The 17,243-nt window shown below is 39.1% G+C and overlaps 1 protein-coding gene across 2 annotated transcripts in view; it reads left to right on the plus strand.

The window, feature by feature from the left end:
- The first annotated feature begins 3,404 nt into the window (after positions 1-3,404).
- PPP1R1C (protein phosphatase 1 regulatory inhibitor subunit 1C) overlaps positions 3,405-17,243 on the plus strand; it is a 43,919-nt gene continuing 30,080 nt past the window's right edge. The window contains exons 1-2 of one of the 2 annotated variants that reach the window (XM_034428878.3): positions 3,405-3,761; positions 6,213-6,270. In XM_034428878.3, coding sequence (XP_034284769.1) covers positions 3,681-3,761; positions 6,213-6,270 — 139 coding nt within the window. In that variant the 5' untranslated portion in view covers positions 3,405-3,680. The remainder of the gene's footprint in view (positions 3,762-6,212; positions 6,271-17,243) is intronic. The other variant, XM_034428887.3, reaches the window with a different exon arrangement.

Here is a 17,243-nt window from a genome sequence, read left to right on the forward strand (position 1 = left end):
GACAAGCATTTAATTCTTAATTTCTTTTTAAATATATTATACATAATTTTTATTAAAGATTTTTTTAAAAAATAGAAACATACAAATTGATAAAAGGAAGAAAAAAGGGGGAAGGGAAAAAATGGCGATTTGATACAACGTTCTGTCCCTGCTTTCACCAGAGATTGAGATAAACTGGAAAGCATTTTTGCCTTTTATGGTAGGATAGTCTTCTGCCTGATACTTGTAAGCAGTCTGTCCCAGTCAGCGTTATTAATATGTAACTTCCAACTTTTGATTTGCATTTGTTGGATTTTTTTAATTATTATTTTTTTAAATAAAAAGAGGAATCTCACATTGGGATAACTAAAGAAAAAAACCTGAGCTTACAATGTCAACATCTGGATTATAAATTCTCATTTCTTTGAAGAAAACGTTATTCCTGAATTGAAAAAGCGGTTTGTTTTATCTTCTACTATAAATCCAACATACAAATGTGGAGAGAAGAATCTTGTTTTCATTGTAGCTTTATATCCTATTCAGGTATTCCTCTAAAATTAGACCTACTATATATGAGGTAAATTTACTTTGCCTCAGTGAGGTGTTTTGAACTGATCATCAATGGGGCCAAAAGGCCACCCAATTATTCTTTATTTTGCCCCAAAGTCTGAACCCAAGAAGATCATGCTACTTCTTTGCCCTGAGCTCCCCTCATCTTGGTCTTAGAAGTGAGAAGGCAATGTTGGTTTATAAAGAAAATTGAAGAGAATGGGACATTTCAAATATGTCTTTGAAGATCTCTACAGATCTTTTAAACATATAATTAAAGTACTGCACAGGAGACAGCAAAGTAATGGTGTTCCTCCTCTAAATCTTTTTTAATGCTAATTCTTCACATCTGCTGATTCCAAGAATCTGCACTGATTTTCAGGCATCATGGCACTATCTCTAAATACTTTCCCAGATTATTTCCCAATTAAATATATTGCATCAAAATTTTTATCTAAATTCCATGCCACCAGGATGTTATAAACTGAACTGACATGGTTTCAGCATAAGATTGGATCTATTTAATCTCTTATTTCTATAAATTGATTTTGCAATTTCTATAAAATAATTGTCTGGGTAAAAGTATCAAGGCAGGCCAATTGTTATAAATAGATAACTTGTTAGAAGAATACCTTCATTTTTCCAAAATTAGGCATAGTATTATTCATAAATGGTGCCTGGCCTTCATGAAATCAGATATTCTATCTTGAGATCTTGTTTTTTAATCCTGAGCTGATAGGGCATGGCAGGCTTTGTTGTCTTCTCTTTGGCAAGGAGACAGATGCACTTTAAGCATCCATTATTGTGGCCATTTTTATGTTAGTATTCAGCCTAAACACTGACAGCAGTTTTGAGGTCTGAAATGTAATGAGTCCAAGGATACCGTTTGCAAAATAACAAGGAGGAACACACAAGGCAAGAGGCAAAATAGAAAGGAGCCTAACTTGATTAATTAATCAAAAGAGACACAACAAATAAATCCAACTCAACTAACCAACTCATGAGTGTGGGTAGCTGATGCTCTTGAGAGCTAGTCCCATCTTCCTTATAATTTTTTTAAAAAATATTTTTCGTCAAATTTATGTATCTGCTCAACTCATCTCTTCCAACTCAGTTATGGAGACAATACAATTTATCTGTAGGCTTTTGGCAGCCATTCTGTACCCAATAAAGCCAATTGGAGTCACCGCTGTCTTTAGGTCAATTAGACCTGGGTGAATAGAACAGGCAAATGCCAGTGGCCTATCCATTTTGGTCACTGCAGGCTCAGAGATTAAATATGAGAAATTGCTTGGGACTGGTCTAACGTGCTTTCTCGCCCTCAACACACATTTCACACAGTCAAATGTCCAAGCTAAACATTTGCCGAGCACTAACAAAGCGAAAGCCTGAGATAGGAAAAGTCATAATAAGAATTGTCAGAACATTCTGCTAGTGATCCTTTTTGCACCCAGAGTTCCTGAAAAATACCATCTTCCAATTCTGGTGCAAAATTAGGGCCAGCTTCTTATAATGTAAGTTATAAAAGATATGTCCTGAACTGAAAACACCATCCTGCATGCCACAAACACCACAAATGGGCCTGGTGGCTCAGCAGACTAAAAGCATTGTGATTAACACCAGCTGTCTGCAATTACTGTAAATTCGAATCTCACCAGGCTCAAGGTTGACTCAGCCTTCCATCCTTTCTAAGGTAGGTAAAATGAGGACCCAGTTTGTGGGGGCAATAAGCTGACTTTGTATAAATATACAAAAGTATGAAGGCTATTGCTTAACGCATTGTAAGCCGCCCTGAGTCTCCGGAGAAGGGCGGCATATAAATCAAATTAAAAAAAACAAACAGTTGATTTAGTGGGATCTAGAGATGGAATGATCATCTTAAGAAAATTTGCCACATATGTTCTTCTTGGCTTTTAGGTGCTTGCTAACAAAGGATATTTCAAAATGACCATCAGATCATTAGTATTTCTTATATTACTATTAACATGCTCTGATGCTAATTAGTTAGACATTCTACTCTCCCTCTCAACCTGAAAATAAGAGAACATGATAGGATAGGAGAAACTTCTGTAGGGCAAGGCTGAGGGAGAGAAGGGGATAGGATAGAAAGAGCTTCTGTGGGGGAATCCTGAGGGAGAGAAGGGAGATAGGATGTGGGGGGGGGCTTCTCTTGGGCAAACCTGAGGGAGCGAAGGGGGATAGGATACGGGAGGCTTCTGTGGGGCAAGCCTGAGGGAGAGAAGGGGAGAGGAGGGGCCGATCGTAACTACTCATTAATTTTCAAGTTGTAAGTGTCGATTTATCAAGCCCAATCACATAGTTTCGTAGTGGAGCACGGGTATTCAGCTAGTTAATCATATAGGCAAGAATCTTTAAACCAGACTTCTCCAACCATACCTTCCAGGTATGTTGTACCATTCAGATATGAAGTCTTTCTGGAAGGCATCAAATTGTGGAAGGCTTATTCGACGTACCATGACCAATTTCTGATTTCACAGAGGATAATGCCATAAGATGACTGGCATGATTTCCCCACTCCATCACATTCAGAATTGTAGCTTCTCAGTCAATTAGAAAGACTGCATCCAAGTAGAGAACTTTCTGATGTTGTCCTCACCTGCTTCAAATGCCATCTCCACATATCAGCTTTGCAAGCTTCCTAATCACAGGTCTATCAATAATTCAGGGCCCATCAGCTATACTCCGAAGGGCGGGCTCTTACCCTGCACTTTGGTGCTGTCAGCAAATAATGTGCCGTACAGAGATTCTCCATTTCAAATCCCAGGGCAGCAGGCCAAGTCTAGGCTAGTATTGTATTTTCAATTAGCTTCTGAGTGAACGCTTGGCATCTGCTGAAGGGAATCTGCACACAATTAGCTTCTTGTTCCTTTCAGCTTGGTGCTGAGTGGATGATCTGGACAACTGGAGGAGGAAGAACAGCATCTCTGAGTAGGGACGTTGCTGTGGATGTAGAAGGAAGAAGGGGATTTTGCAGCTCTGCTCTCTTACCTCAGAAATTATTGTGATTGTTAGGGGAGCGCTGGGCTTCAAGGAGTTTGCCAGGAGATAAGAAGAGAAGGAACTTTCTTGTCTCTTCTTTCGGCAGGCCAGATCTTCCCCTCCCCTTACTTCTGCTATTCCTAAATACTGCCATGGAACCAAACAGTCCTAAAAAGATACAATTCGCTGTGCCATTATTTCAAAGTCAAATAGATTCTGAAGCAGCTGAACAGGTAAGCTGGTTTTATCTTCACTGCCTATGAAAGAAGATAAAGATTGTTATGGGGACCATGTTTCTAAATGTGGAAAGTGGAGGGCAACTTTGCAGAAGTTCAGGGATTTTATAAGAATTCTCTGTCATTGAAAGAGAGAAGGAAAGAAAGAGAAAGAAGAGAAGGGAGGAGATTTGTCTTTAGGATACTCTAGGTGAGTGTTTTTTCTGAGCAAACCTTTTTCTCTAAAAAGAGAAATATTCCAATAGTAGGCTTGGGACTTTTGTATATAAAAATTGTTGATGGTATTTAATGCTAGCAGATTGATTGATAGGTAAGAAGATAGTTCAGTTGAAAGGCTATAAATGACAGATTGGATGAAAGGATTTCCTGCATCTTCAAATGGAGAAAGCATGTCAAGAAAGGGGTATTATTTTGAGATATTCAATATTTTCAAGGCAATTTCTGAGCAGTCACATTAATAGCCTAAATTTATGTTATCATATTTTCAAGACAATACAATACCATCAGCATCATAGAACAAACATTGATATAGGTTGAAACCATCTTCTCTTTGACTGTTTGAAATTTTTTTTTAATTATTTATATGCCGCCTTTCTCCAGAGACTCAGGGCGGCTTACAATGCATTAAGCAATAGCCTTCATACTTTTGTATATTTTATACAAAGTCAGCTTATTGCCCCCACAAACCGGGTCCTCATTTTACCTACCTTAGAAAGGATGGAAGGCTGAGTCAACCTTGAGCCTGGTGAGAATTGAACTTGCAGTAATTGCAGGCAGCTGGAAGCTAAATACTACCTTTAACAGTAGCATTAGTCTGCTGCGCCACTCAGGCTCCTGGTATGTTCCCCTCACTGACAGTGCTTGGTTATACCTGCAGATCAGGATGTTTCTTGGAATTGCTTCTCAGACTTAGAGTTCAGCTTTTGATATTCAGAATGGACTAACCTAGTTCCACCGTTAACAACATTAACAGTGGAACTAAATCAAATTTAGTTCCACTGTTAATGTTGTAGCTGAGATGACCACTACGAAAAGAACCATCACTAGAAGGATGACAGCCCTAGAAAACAAACAAAGCCTGAGTAGAATGAGATATTCTTATGCAGAAAACATTTTAGATGCTATTCTCCTACTCAAGATAAGCTTCCTATCTCATCCCTCTCCTATAAATAAATATACTTTCTGAGTGAAAAATGCATGGCTTTCAAGATACCAATTTCTTTAGTCATCTTTCTGTATGTAGACGTAGAAATTCCTAGTATTAAGGTCATATGCTATTTCTTTGACTCAGTACACTGTAGAGCTACAACGGATTATAACTCTCCAAATAATCAGCCAATGAGAGTTTTTTAAGGAATGTTGGGAGCTGAAGTCATGTTAGATCTGGGAGTACTAAATTGAGAAGGGCTGTATTTTCTCCCGTTTAATGTCGTGTGGCATAAGACATCCATATCATTATAGAGTTTCCATATAATGGATGATTCTTGGGCAAAGTATTGGATTTTGTGCAAATATAACATTATGCTTCTTGGCTATTAAGAGGACACGATAATGACTTTCAGTGATTTACAATAGATTAATGCAGCTGTGATTTCTTTTTCCTGCTTTCAACCCTTGATGTCTGTAGTCTAAACCAAATGGCTTTTGAAATGATTTTCCATTACTAAAAGCAATTTGTGGTATGCTATAAGGAGCAAATGCTTATCCCTATAGTGTCTCCTGATATCAGAAAAATGATTTGGGCCCACATCTGACTGATCACCAAAGAGCTAGGAAGCCAATCAGTATGACACAATGAAATCCAGCTTTTTGGAAATCCAGGTGTCCAGTATTTTCAGTCAGGGTTGGCATTGGTGGAGTGGGTAGTATCACAGTGAGAATAAGTAAATGTTGCATAGTTGTGAGAAAGGCCATGTGTGGGATGGAAACCACACACAGACCCAGGGATTCATGCTCCTTCCACAACACTTGATCAGGAGACTTGATTATTCTTGGCCTTTGGGGTTTTACTGAATTTGAAATCCAGCACAATACGGAAAACTAAAAAAAAAAAAAATAAAGAAAGAAAGAAGTGATATACTAGTAATACTGATGATGATGATATGCTTTCAGCTGTGTCTGATTCTTGGCAATTCTGTGTGCCACATCTCCCCGCATCTTCCGATCTTGCACTATTTCCTTGAGTTTTTATATGCTCTGGCTGGTGTCAGTTTTGATGGTATTAGTAATACGAACAGTGCAAATTCATGGTAACCTGCTGTGTTTTGTTCTTGAACTAGAAAGCAGAATCAGCTTGTTCTGATTTTGATGGTGATTAAAAGAAGTCAATGATTTGAATAATTATCTCTATTTGCCTTAGCTTAGTAACGTCTCATGAACTGTGAATTTAGAGACATAGCTGCTTGCATTTATATTTGATCCATCTGCCTGTACCTATGATTTCTGCAGATCAGGAAAAGAAGGCCCACCCCGGCATCCTTAGTAATTATGAATGATTCGTCTCCTGGTAAGTCCATGTTATGGTTTTCTAAGTGTTTGATGAGATTAAAAAAAAAAATTATAGAGAAAGAACTAGAAATAGATGTAAAATGGTAGAATGATGGCAAAAGAAAGAAAGAAAGAAAGAAAGAAAGAAAGAAAGAAAGAAAGAAAGAAAGAAAGAAAGAAAGAAAGAAAGACCTACACTTTCTTGTGCTTATCAACCTTGTGGATATGAGAAGGAAACAATTTCTGCTCCTAACCCCACAGATGCTTTTTCACTAGCTGGGTTTATATAGTGATTAAGATGCTAGACTAGGAGTAGAGAGACCCAGATTTTAGGTCCACCTTAAGCAGGGAAGCCAACTGGGTAATTTTGGGCCAATCACTGTCTCTCAACTGTATGAAGAAGTCAATTACAAACTACTTCTGAAATATTGTCAGGAAAACTGTGGGAACCCCTTCTGTGTAGTTGCAGGAATCAAGAGTGATTTGAAGACACCAATTAAAAACCAAACTCCACTGATGTGACAGACTGGAATTAAAAGTATCCATAAAACCAAGCATGATCTTTAAGGGTTAGAAGATTTTGTTTAAATCATGAGTCCATTCCATTCTATAAGAACTATAAAAATTCTATTATAATGTTCCTGTTTACACACACACACACACACAAACACACACACACATCAATAAGTAAGAAAGGAGGGGAAAAAAGTGAGACCAACTAAGGGAAATAATACAGTATAAAAGGATGCAACAAAAGTCAGGCTCCATAGGCCTAGCAAAATATATTTTTTCAGAGAAAATGTTACTAAGGAATGTTCAAGGACTACATGCCAAACAAGTAAAGAACTATTTAGAAGAAAACGGAAACCAATTTGAACATTTAATGTTAATTTGCATAATAAATTATCTGCAGGATCTGACTTTTGGTATACCCTGTGGATAAAAGACCTGATAGCATAAACACCAATACTTAAAAACCAGTGGAAGACCATGATGTTTCCTTGGGACATTTTTTCATAAACTTCAGGATAGCCACCTTGGAAAAAAAGAAATTACAAAGAGCTAAACAATTGAATGAGAATTCATCGGGGGAGTTAAGATGTTATTTTTACATTCAAGTCAGACTACATGTGTTAACTAATTTATCAGTAATTACACTGTGGTTCATTACTGCTTTTCTAATAGTCACAATCTAGGGATAATTTTGCTTCTCATCTTTCCTTTCTCCCCTCAACCATTCTCCATTTCTAATTTTCCATTCTTACTCTTATCCGAACCTACTTTCTCTAAAAACCTTAACCTTTTTTTAGCACTGTACCAAGTGTATTTAATGAAATGTACTGCAATCCACAAAAACTTTGGCCAGAGATTAGTAAACTTTTCAGACTTCAGACACCATCCTATAATTTTACAAATGGTCAGGGGTGTCAAACTCGTGGTGTCACATTGCCGTCACGTGACATTTTACGATGTTTTTTCCCCTTCGCGGAGCTGGGGTGGCCGTGGCCTGCATGTGACGCATCTGGCTCGCAGGCCACCAGTTTGACACCCTGGTGCAGATGAACAGAAATAAAGGAAAATAAGACATTTTTAAAAAGCATTTGACATCTCTTGAGACTGCCAATTGAAATATTGCAAATGGAGCACTGAACTCTCACAAGACTTAATAATCTTCTTTGACTGGATGTTAAGCAAGCAATGTAGTCATTTACTCCATGCTTTCAGGACACTAAGTAAAGTTTAATGCTGTATCTTCTCAATTACTGTTCCAAATCGTCTCTCATCTTGATGAGGATGGCAGAATTTCTTCCCCACACTCTCAGAGAGAATCTACCCCTTGAATGAAATCTTTGGCTATACCACCCTGTTTTTCTGAATTCGTTAACTCTCTAATATCTGCACCATTGTTCCTTTCTCTGTACCAGGATAGTGCCTCCATATTGTCTGTGATAATCCATAAATCCATATGTGGGTTCCTTGGCACACTTCTTGATCATATTTGCCCAAATTTAGCAATAAAATGCCAAGAACAAAAATACAGTTTTCCTTGGGTATCTGTGAGGGCTGGGAATAATGTAACATGGTGCAATATAATCTCTGCAGTTTTTACACTTGTGTTGTGATATCAAGATGCATGTTTCGTCCTTTTGACAAACACTCAGTTTGCTATTGTTGTTCCTGCAATCTTCCTTCAAGAAGATTTTTATATTCTCAGTCTTTAAAAGATTTAAATTATTAACATTTCCTTTAATTAATAATTATGTGCCTTCAATTCAGTCTTGACTCCTGGTAATTGCCTGGATAAACCCCTACAGTTTTCTTGGCAAGATTTCCCAAACTGGGTTGCCCTGGCCTTCTTATGGCTAAGGGAGGGGAGAAGGACTGGCTGAAGGATATCCACCTGGCCTCATTCCTAAGGCCGGAATAGAACTCACAATGTGACATTAAAATGGTTTTCAATGTTTCCTTCAATGACTCCAAAATATCTAGGAAAGCTGGAAAAATAAATAGCAGTTTCTCTCTACTAATCTATGAAAAGCAAAGCTATGTAAACAAACTGTACAATTGCTCTAGCAAGACGTTTATGGAAAAATGTGTGGAACTATACGTACAACTCAGAGATATCTTAAGAAGAGTGCTGTACACAACAATTTTCCAAAACTGGCATGTACAGTGTTTTCCTCAATTTCAGACAACCCCGTATCAAATAATGGTTAATATTTGCATTGATGGTTGGTGTTGGCTTCAAGGTGACATGTTGCCCTGAAAATACAGTTAGAACATATATATTAAACTAAAGTATTACATATCTACCAATACATTATATAACCCAAAGCAACATTTGCCTCTGAGATTTCTGGCATTTCTACGTAGGTGTTTGATGACTGCAATTGCTGACAGCTCTGCCTGGAACTGTGATACAAAAGAGCTTTCAGTATGTTAATGTCAATGCAATAAATATGTTTTTTTCCATCTGAGATGTACAGCAGCTCAGCAGTCAGCCAAAACCTACTCCTTATTCCATGCCCTCAAAGTCATGTTACTGACAGATTTCCTAATCAATTTTTACCACTGTCCATTTAAAAGCTATTTGCAAAGCAATCTCATTTCTCTCTTACTGATATTTATTCCACATTTTCTATAAAAGCTTTGCAGCATTTCATACCCATTAAGCATTACTAGACTAGTGGGTTCCAGTTCTGGCAAATTGACCCTGCTCGGACACTCAATGGAGGTCGGGTAACAAGAGGCCACTTTTTCCTCTCAAACAAAATCTACTTTCAAGGAGGGGCAGTATTAGCAAATGACCATGAAAGTTTTTAAAACTATAGTAGAGCATCACACAAGAATGCAACAAAATTGTTGTTGCTGCTATTTTCTGCTCCTACATCAGTGGTGGGTTGCTACCAGTTCTACCCGGATTGGCGAACCGGTAGCGGCGGCAGTAGGAGGCTCCGCCCACCCACGCCAGACACTTCTGTGCATGCGCAGAAGCATCACTCACGCACGTGCGCGCGTACGAGCAAAGCAGTAGCAACAGGTTTTGCAACCACTACATCCACTGAAGGAATGTATAATTTAAAATTAACCAAAACGTTATGGAAGCTATTTAGAAAAACATTATGAATGAGTGTGAATCAGGGATGGCAAGAATAAGAATAAGAATAATTTTATTTCTATACCGCCCTTCTCCCGAAGGACTCAGGACGGTGTACAGCCTATTAAAAACACAAGACAACATCAGTTAAAATAGTTTAAAATTATTAAATAAATTCAGCTCGATTTAAAACCCCAGAAATTTAAAACCCAATTTAAAATTGTTATGTTGATAGACCAGCCTGGCGGAACAACATGGTCTTGAGTGCACAACGAAACACCCGGAGGTCGGAGACCTTACATATTTCCGGGGGCAGTTCGTTCCACAGGGCAGGGGCTCCCACAGAGAAGGCCCTCCCCCTGGGTGTCGCCAGCCGACATAACTTGGCCGATGGCACCCTAAGGTGCTCTGTGGGAGCGAACTGGCCGGTGGGAGGCTATTGGTGGCAGAAGTCGGTCTCGAAGGTAACTTTTAGTTGTTAGTACCTTTTCAGTACCTAATCAGTAACTTTTAGATGTTAGTACACAACTTCAGTAATTTCTAATGGAGGTGAGGCTCATATTCAGAATTCCTAGTCCTGAAGCAGACCATAAAAAACTGGATTGATTTTAAGTAAGAAGATACTTTTGGATCCAGAAATTATACAAGCCAATTTTTTGCCCAGCAAAAATTCCTGGTATGCCAGCAGAAGCAACGTACGTAACAGGAGATTGGGAGAAGTTGGACTTTAAGCCCAATCTGGCAGGCTCTTCCAATGTACATATTGGCTCGCGAGCCTGAGACATGAAGTAATTGAGCAAGTTGTGGCAAGCCCAACTTCAGAATGTCTTTAGGCAATCAAGGGGAAGGGAAGAAGATACATCTTCTAGCCATGTGCTTAGAGATGGAGATGGAAATCTCTTGGCCATCTCAAAGTCTTCTGGAAAGCCACATAACCTCATGGTTAACTCAATAGAAACATTCTACTGGGAGAAATTGTTTCAGCCTTCATCCCAAGAAAAATGAAACACTTGTGAAAGCCAAGCATTGGATTACCTGGACCAAGATTCTTTGTCCATAGAAGAAGCTTCAAACCCACAAAGTGGGCACAAAATATTCTGCTTGAGACACAGCAGCGAAGTTACTAACCATGGCACTCAGAGATGGTTGTGTTATTTCCACTCCTGTGGAAGCAAATCATTAAAAATCACACTAAATTGTTTAAAGCTTGGCAAGACACTTGGCTTCAAGGAATGGGCTCATGGAACATGAAAAAAATTGACTGGAAATGATTCCTTTGCATGCTTTAACTTGTTGAATGATTATTATAAAGAGCCCACTTATTTTTCATGGAACATATGTCTTGTTCTCAGAAACAGCAGGACTTTCTAAGGAGTCAACTTCATGCTTGTCTAACCTATAGTTTAGGTTAGGTTAGGTTACTTTATTGTCATTGCACATGGTACAATGAAATTAAATGCCATCTTCAGTATACATTATAATTATAAAAATAAAAACACAAATATACATCCTTTACATCCTATATAATTGAAATTGAAAACCCAATATTGCACTATGCTGTAGAATTCAATATGGTTATTGCCCTGGGATAGAAACTATTTTTCAGCCTATTTGTCCTTGTTTTTTATTATCCTGTACCGTCTGCCAGATGGTAATGGTTCAAAAAAAAGGGTGCCCAATATGAGATGGATCTTTAAGAATGTTTTGAACTTTCTTAAGACAGTGGGAGCTATAAAGCTCTTCCAAAGAGGGGAGAGGGCAACCAATGATCCTCTGGGCAATGACGTTGACCCTCTGGAGTGCTGTCCTATCTGCCACTGTGCAATTGGCAAACCATACACAAGTGCAGTAAGTTAAAATACTCTCTATGGTGCAGCAGTAGAAGGCCATCAGCAGTTTTTCATTCAGTTGTTGTTTCCTGAGACATCTATAGCACAAAGATGCAATTTTTCTTAGTTAGGTGCATGTGACATTGGCTTCATCTCCTCTTCAGCCTATAGTGGAAACATCTCAAAATAATCTATTCTATTTTTAAAGTTACTTTGCCATGGACCTGAGCCATTATATTTAATTGGCGTTATGGCTGATAATATGGTCAGGGACTGGGATATGCCAGATTCAGGTTAATGAGACACACCCTTCCTCTGTAGGCACTCCAGCTACCACCCCAGGTCACTTTGAACTTGACTATTGGAGAGATCTGGCTTCTGCAGAGACACTTGACTGTGAAAACTCAGACTCACATTTTCCAAGGTACTTCTCAGGTCTTACACTTCATAGCTCATGAATATAGCAGTAGCAATAGAACTTAGACTTATATTCTGTTCATAATGCTTTACTGCACTGTCTAAGCAGTTTGCAGAGTGAGCATATTGCCCCCAACAATCTGGGTCCTGACCTTGGAAGAATGGAAGATTGAGTCAACCTTGAGCAGGTGAGGATCAAACTCTTGGCAGTGGGCAGAATTAGCCTGCAATACTGCATCCTAAGCACTGCACCAATATGGCCTGTTTCCTGTCTGTTGGTGGGTTTGTTAGCAAGAATTATAATATAGGTTATGTGTGGCTCTACTATTTACACCATTTTTATTATTTCTGGGGAATAACTCACAAATACTACAACTGAGTGGTCTACATTATTGATGTATCATGCAGCTGCTGTGTTTGTGGCATTTTGCTGCTACCTATGCTGCCCTCAACATTGTTGGTGTTGGGGGTGGGTGGAGGGAAATGGATAAACAATTTTCCTACTCTACTCTTTGATGGCACCAGTGTCAAGGTGTCAGTTATTGTTCTTTTATATGGAACCATCCCAATTGCATTCATAGGATACTTCCAAGTACTTCTGACCAGAGGTGGAAGGCACATGAATTAACAACTGGTTCGCCCAGCACCGAAAATGTGAGTGCGCCTTCCGCGCATGTGTGCGGCCTTCCACCCATGTGCTCTGCTCACACACGCAGCTTGCACACATGCACACGGCCTTAAAAACACAGCTAAATAGAACACCTGAACTGGTCCGAACTGGCAGCAGTCCACCACTGCTTCTGACCACAAGTTCATAGCTGGATTTCTTGGTGGCCACTATTTCTATACAACATGAATACAAGGATGCATCTAACTTGCTTTCTCTTGCTCAGTTCTTCAATATTGACAACTTCTTCATACCTAAGCTAATTCTGCCTCCATAATCTTGCCAGGAACTCATCTCACCAAATGCCAAAAGCACATGTATACTGTATGGGATAGGAAACAAATTGAGACAGTTGCGATGCAGGAAATTTTGCAGATCAAAGCACTTGTGAAGCTTCAAGCAGTCACTTCAATCTTTGAGAGAATTTCCGAGGAATTACATAGGCATGGATATTATTGCTCAATAACAGAATGTCAGATGAAAGTAGAGAAAGGACACATTGCAAAACCCAAAAATATGCTTGCAAAAATGTTTTCCCAATGTTCTTGCTCCATAAAGTCCCTTCTCTGCACTTCCATCTTGGAAGTGGTTTACCTGGGCTACATTCCGAAGAATGCTAGACCGATGTTCAAAAACATTCTAAATGACAGGTGCACAGAATGAAGTGTCTCTACCACACTCATCATCTATTTTAACACCCTTTTAAAAGGGTTCTACTATTTAGAAATAGCCTGAATTATCAAAGACACATAGGACATCTGCATATGTGATTTGTCACTCAGGCAACATGCCTAATCTTACTCTACTGCATGTTAAGGAGAACAATTAATTGGGTTGTTTTTTTTCCTGCTAGCTGGAAGGGAAATGAAAACACAGGACACCACTAATTATTTTCTTTAACTAGTCCTGCATTTAATCTCTACAAACACCATCACTGGATCATTGTGTTCCGGTAGCAGGATGGGGTTCAGCCCAGGGGTGGGTTCTACTTACCTTTACTACCGGTTCACAGCGGGGCCGCGCGCATGCACTCGCTCTTCTGTGCATGCACAGAAGCATTTTGATCACATTGGGGTCAGTGGGCGGAGCCTCCCGCCAGTTTTACTACCGGTTCTATAGAACCGGTGCGAACCGGGGGCAACCCACCACTGGTTCAGCCAGTATGGCAGCAGAATATATGCTGACATCCCCCCCCCCCCCCGACTGGAGGATGCCATGTTAATGAGGCCTTGAGGAACATCCTGAGAAGGAATATATTATAGACATAAAGAAAGTAGCAAGAAAAATACTGCCATCTGCTATAAAACTGCCCTCCTTAGAATTTCATATGGGAGATTTTACTACTGCAATAAAAGTCCTTACTAGGGCTGATGGGAGAATACTATCAGCTATTTTATTGTGACCTGTTGAAATTCATACCGTAAAAGTTTATTTACCAAATAAAATCACAGTTGGTTTATACAATTTGCACAACATTTTAGTCCATAAGTCATGGTTTACAACCATCGTGACTGAGTTTACCCAAATTGCTAAAACCAAATCAAACAATCTGCAATATAATCTGTGAGCCAATCTACTGAGTCCATAAACTCCAAGCTAGCTAAAAATGCTTGAGGATTTCATCTGTCTAAAGAAATTAGCCTGATCATATTTCCTAGATGAATAAATTTTGTGAGGTGAGCAACCTTGTCTCCTATAGAGATTTTGGATCACAATTCCCATAATCTCTGAGCAATGGCAAAGCTGGGGCTATAAGAGTCAGCATCTGGACAGTAGTGTCTGCAGGGAGTCAAAGAGCCTTGATAGTACAGTGGTCTACGCACCCTGTTATTAACACAGCTGTCTGCAATTTACTGCTGGTTCGAATCTCTCCAAGGCTCAAGGTTGACTCAGCCTTCTATCCTTTCTAAGGTAGGTGAAATGAGGACCCAGTTTGTGGGGGCAATAAGCTGACTTTGTATAAAATATACAAAAGTATGAAGGCTATTGCTTAACGCATTGTAAGCCGCCCTGAGTCTCCGGAGAAGGGCGGCATATAAATCAAATTAAAAAAAAAAAAAGGAAGGAGCAGTGTGATGCAAACTCTGTTTTACCATTGTGACTCTTTTCTATGAGCTTTGAAACATCCCTGTCTCCCACACCCCACCCACAAAGAGGTAGAGCTTGCAGTGTGATGTTGCTTTTGTCATTCTGAAGCCTTTGGACACCACTGTAATTAGAAAACATAGATATTTATATTTCCCAGTGAAAGAAAAATGTCATGTACTTCTCTGAAATTTGCAGTTCAGTTCTCAAATAAAACAACTTCCTAAACATGAAGGATTGTGGGGTTGGTGACAAGGAATATTTGAGAAGTCTGGACCTACCAGCATGTCACTGCTCCCGGTCAGACTCTAATCATACATAGAGGAAATTTTAACCCCATGGGAACAGTTTGAATCACATGGAGAAAGTTAAATTACTGTACTGAGTGTACTGAAAAAATCCTGAATCCAGGAAGTAATCCTGTATATGAAATCTGTTTTTCTTTTGACAACCCTGTCATCCCTTGCATCAGGGTGGAGTCAAGACGACTTAATGGAGCTGAGCATTTACTGGCCGGATGCCCTTCCTGATGCCTAAGTGGTGTTCACAGCAGATATTTTCCCTTTGTGCACAGAGAGAGAAATATCTGCCACTACCTCACAGCCTTCTGATTGTGAGGCGAGAGCTCCACCTCTAGGCCACCATGCGGTTCAATCCTGAATATGACAAATACATGAGGTGTTTGTTTTGTTTTTTGTTTTGTCATAATTTGGCTCAAACGTGCTCTGTTTTCATGAGATAAAGCTTAATAAAGTTAACAGTTGCCCCAAATGTTAAGAGTGAAGCAGCAGAAGGTAGTCAGGGAGCATATGGCTTATGCTGAGCCACAAAAGAAAATTTGGAGAAACTAAATAATTTTTTCCAAACATCCCCTGAAAAGGATCAAAATAGATTTTTCCTAATATTTCAGGCCATTCCAAGAAACCACAAAATTAAACTTGTAGAATGGCAGCAGGTGATTTTCCTTGTTTTCCCTGAAATATTTTTTCCATTGTTCGGAAGGCTTTCTCTGCTGCACCAAAGTAGATGAAGAACAGATGTTGAAGAATCATTACAACACTCTGTGGAGAAGATTGATGACTAATGTGCATGTGTTGTCACTTTTGAACAACTTGGCTTTTAATAGGAAAATCTTAAAAAATGAATCAAGACAAAATGCCAGCAAGATCGCAATATTTTTTTCCAGAAATGTTCAATGAATTGTGGTGCATCATACAACCTGCAGATGGGAAGATTCAGATCACTGAACCTGCTTGTAGAAAACAGCGGGAACCCAAAGTCCAACCAAGGCAGAAAACAGCAGGAAGTTCTGGCCCCAGAGATGCTCATCTGGGAAGTAACTCTTTTCTGAGATGGATGCAGGTCAGCCACAACGATGGAGAATATTTCTGGGTTGTGCTATGAAGTTGGATGATAACTCATGCCCTAAAATCATGGTCCCCCACTGATTTAAAGTGTAATTTAGCTTTGTTGGCAATAACTTCCCTAACCAGGTGTCCTCCAGATGTGTGGGCCTACCACTGTTGTGAGTCTCAATGCTAGCAGTTCATCATCTCCAGAGGGTCAGGCTCTGGGCCAGTTAAGAACTTAGCTGTTAATTTCAGCCAATGAAATGAACAGATTAACGTTAAGAATAAAAGATAAAGAGCAATCGGTGTATTTCAAAACATGGGAAAGATTTTATGTATGGATAGAAAAGAAATATGAATAAAAGTTGATAGATAAATGATATAGATAATAGAAAGTTAAATGAGGGATAAGACAAAAAAGAAATAGAAACTCAGATGACACCAGAGTAAATGGAAAAGGGGAGTGGGGGGGGAAAGAAAGAAGATTATAAATATAAATGTACAATTATGAAATGATAGATTGGGTAAAATGGGAAAGAAATTGAAAAGAAAGTATATATTATTAGAAAATTGGAGTTGCTCGGATACCAAATAAGGGAAATATTGCACAACAAAGGAGAAAGAAAGGAGAGAGGAGGAGAGGAGGAGAGGGAGAGGAGAAATGGAAGAAAGGGGAAGGAGAGGAAGAAAGGATATGGGACAATAGCAGGAGAGAAGGTGAGAAAGGGGGAAAAGAGGGGAGGAGTGGGGGAGAGGAAGTAGGGAGGAGAGAAGAGGAGGAGGAAGAAAGTAGAAGAGGAGAGGAGGGAGGGAGTGGAAAGAAAGAAGAGGGAGCAGAAGGTTTGTTGTGAAAAGAGGGAAAATAGAGGGTAGAAGAGCAACCCCAAATGTGATTAAAATGTCTTATTTTTATGCTTTCATTAGAAAAAATATGTACATATACAATCAACTATGGGATAAGAGAAAGTACATTTACAATATGTGTATAAGAAATAAAAATAAAAACCTTTTTTTAAATAAAGAAAGAACTTGGCTGAAGCTTCTCCC

This window comes from Pantherophis guttatus, chromosome 1 (assembly GCF_059756535.1).
Source record: "Pantherophis guttatus breed Tessera chromosome 1, ASM5975653v1, whole genome shotgun sequence".
Classification (NCBI taxonomy): domain Eukaryota; kingdom Metazoa; phylum Chordata; class Lepidosauria; order Squamata; family Colubridae; genus Pantherophis; species Pantherophis guttatus.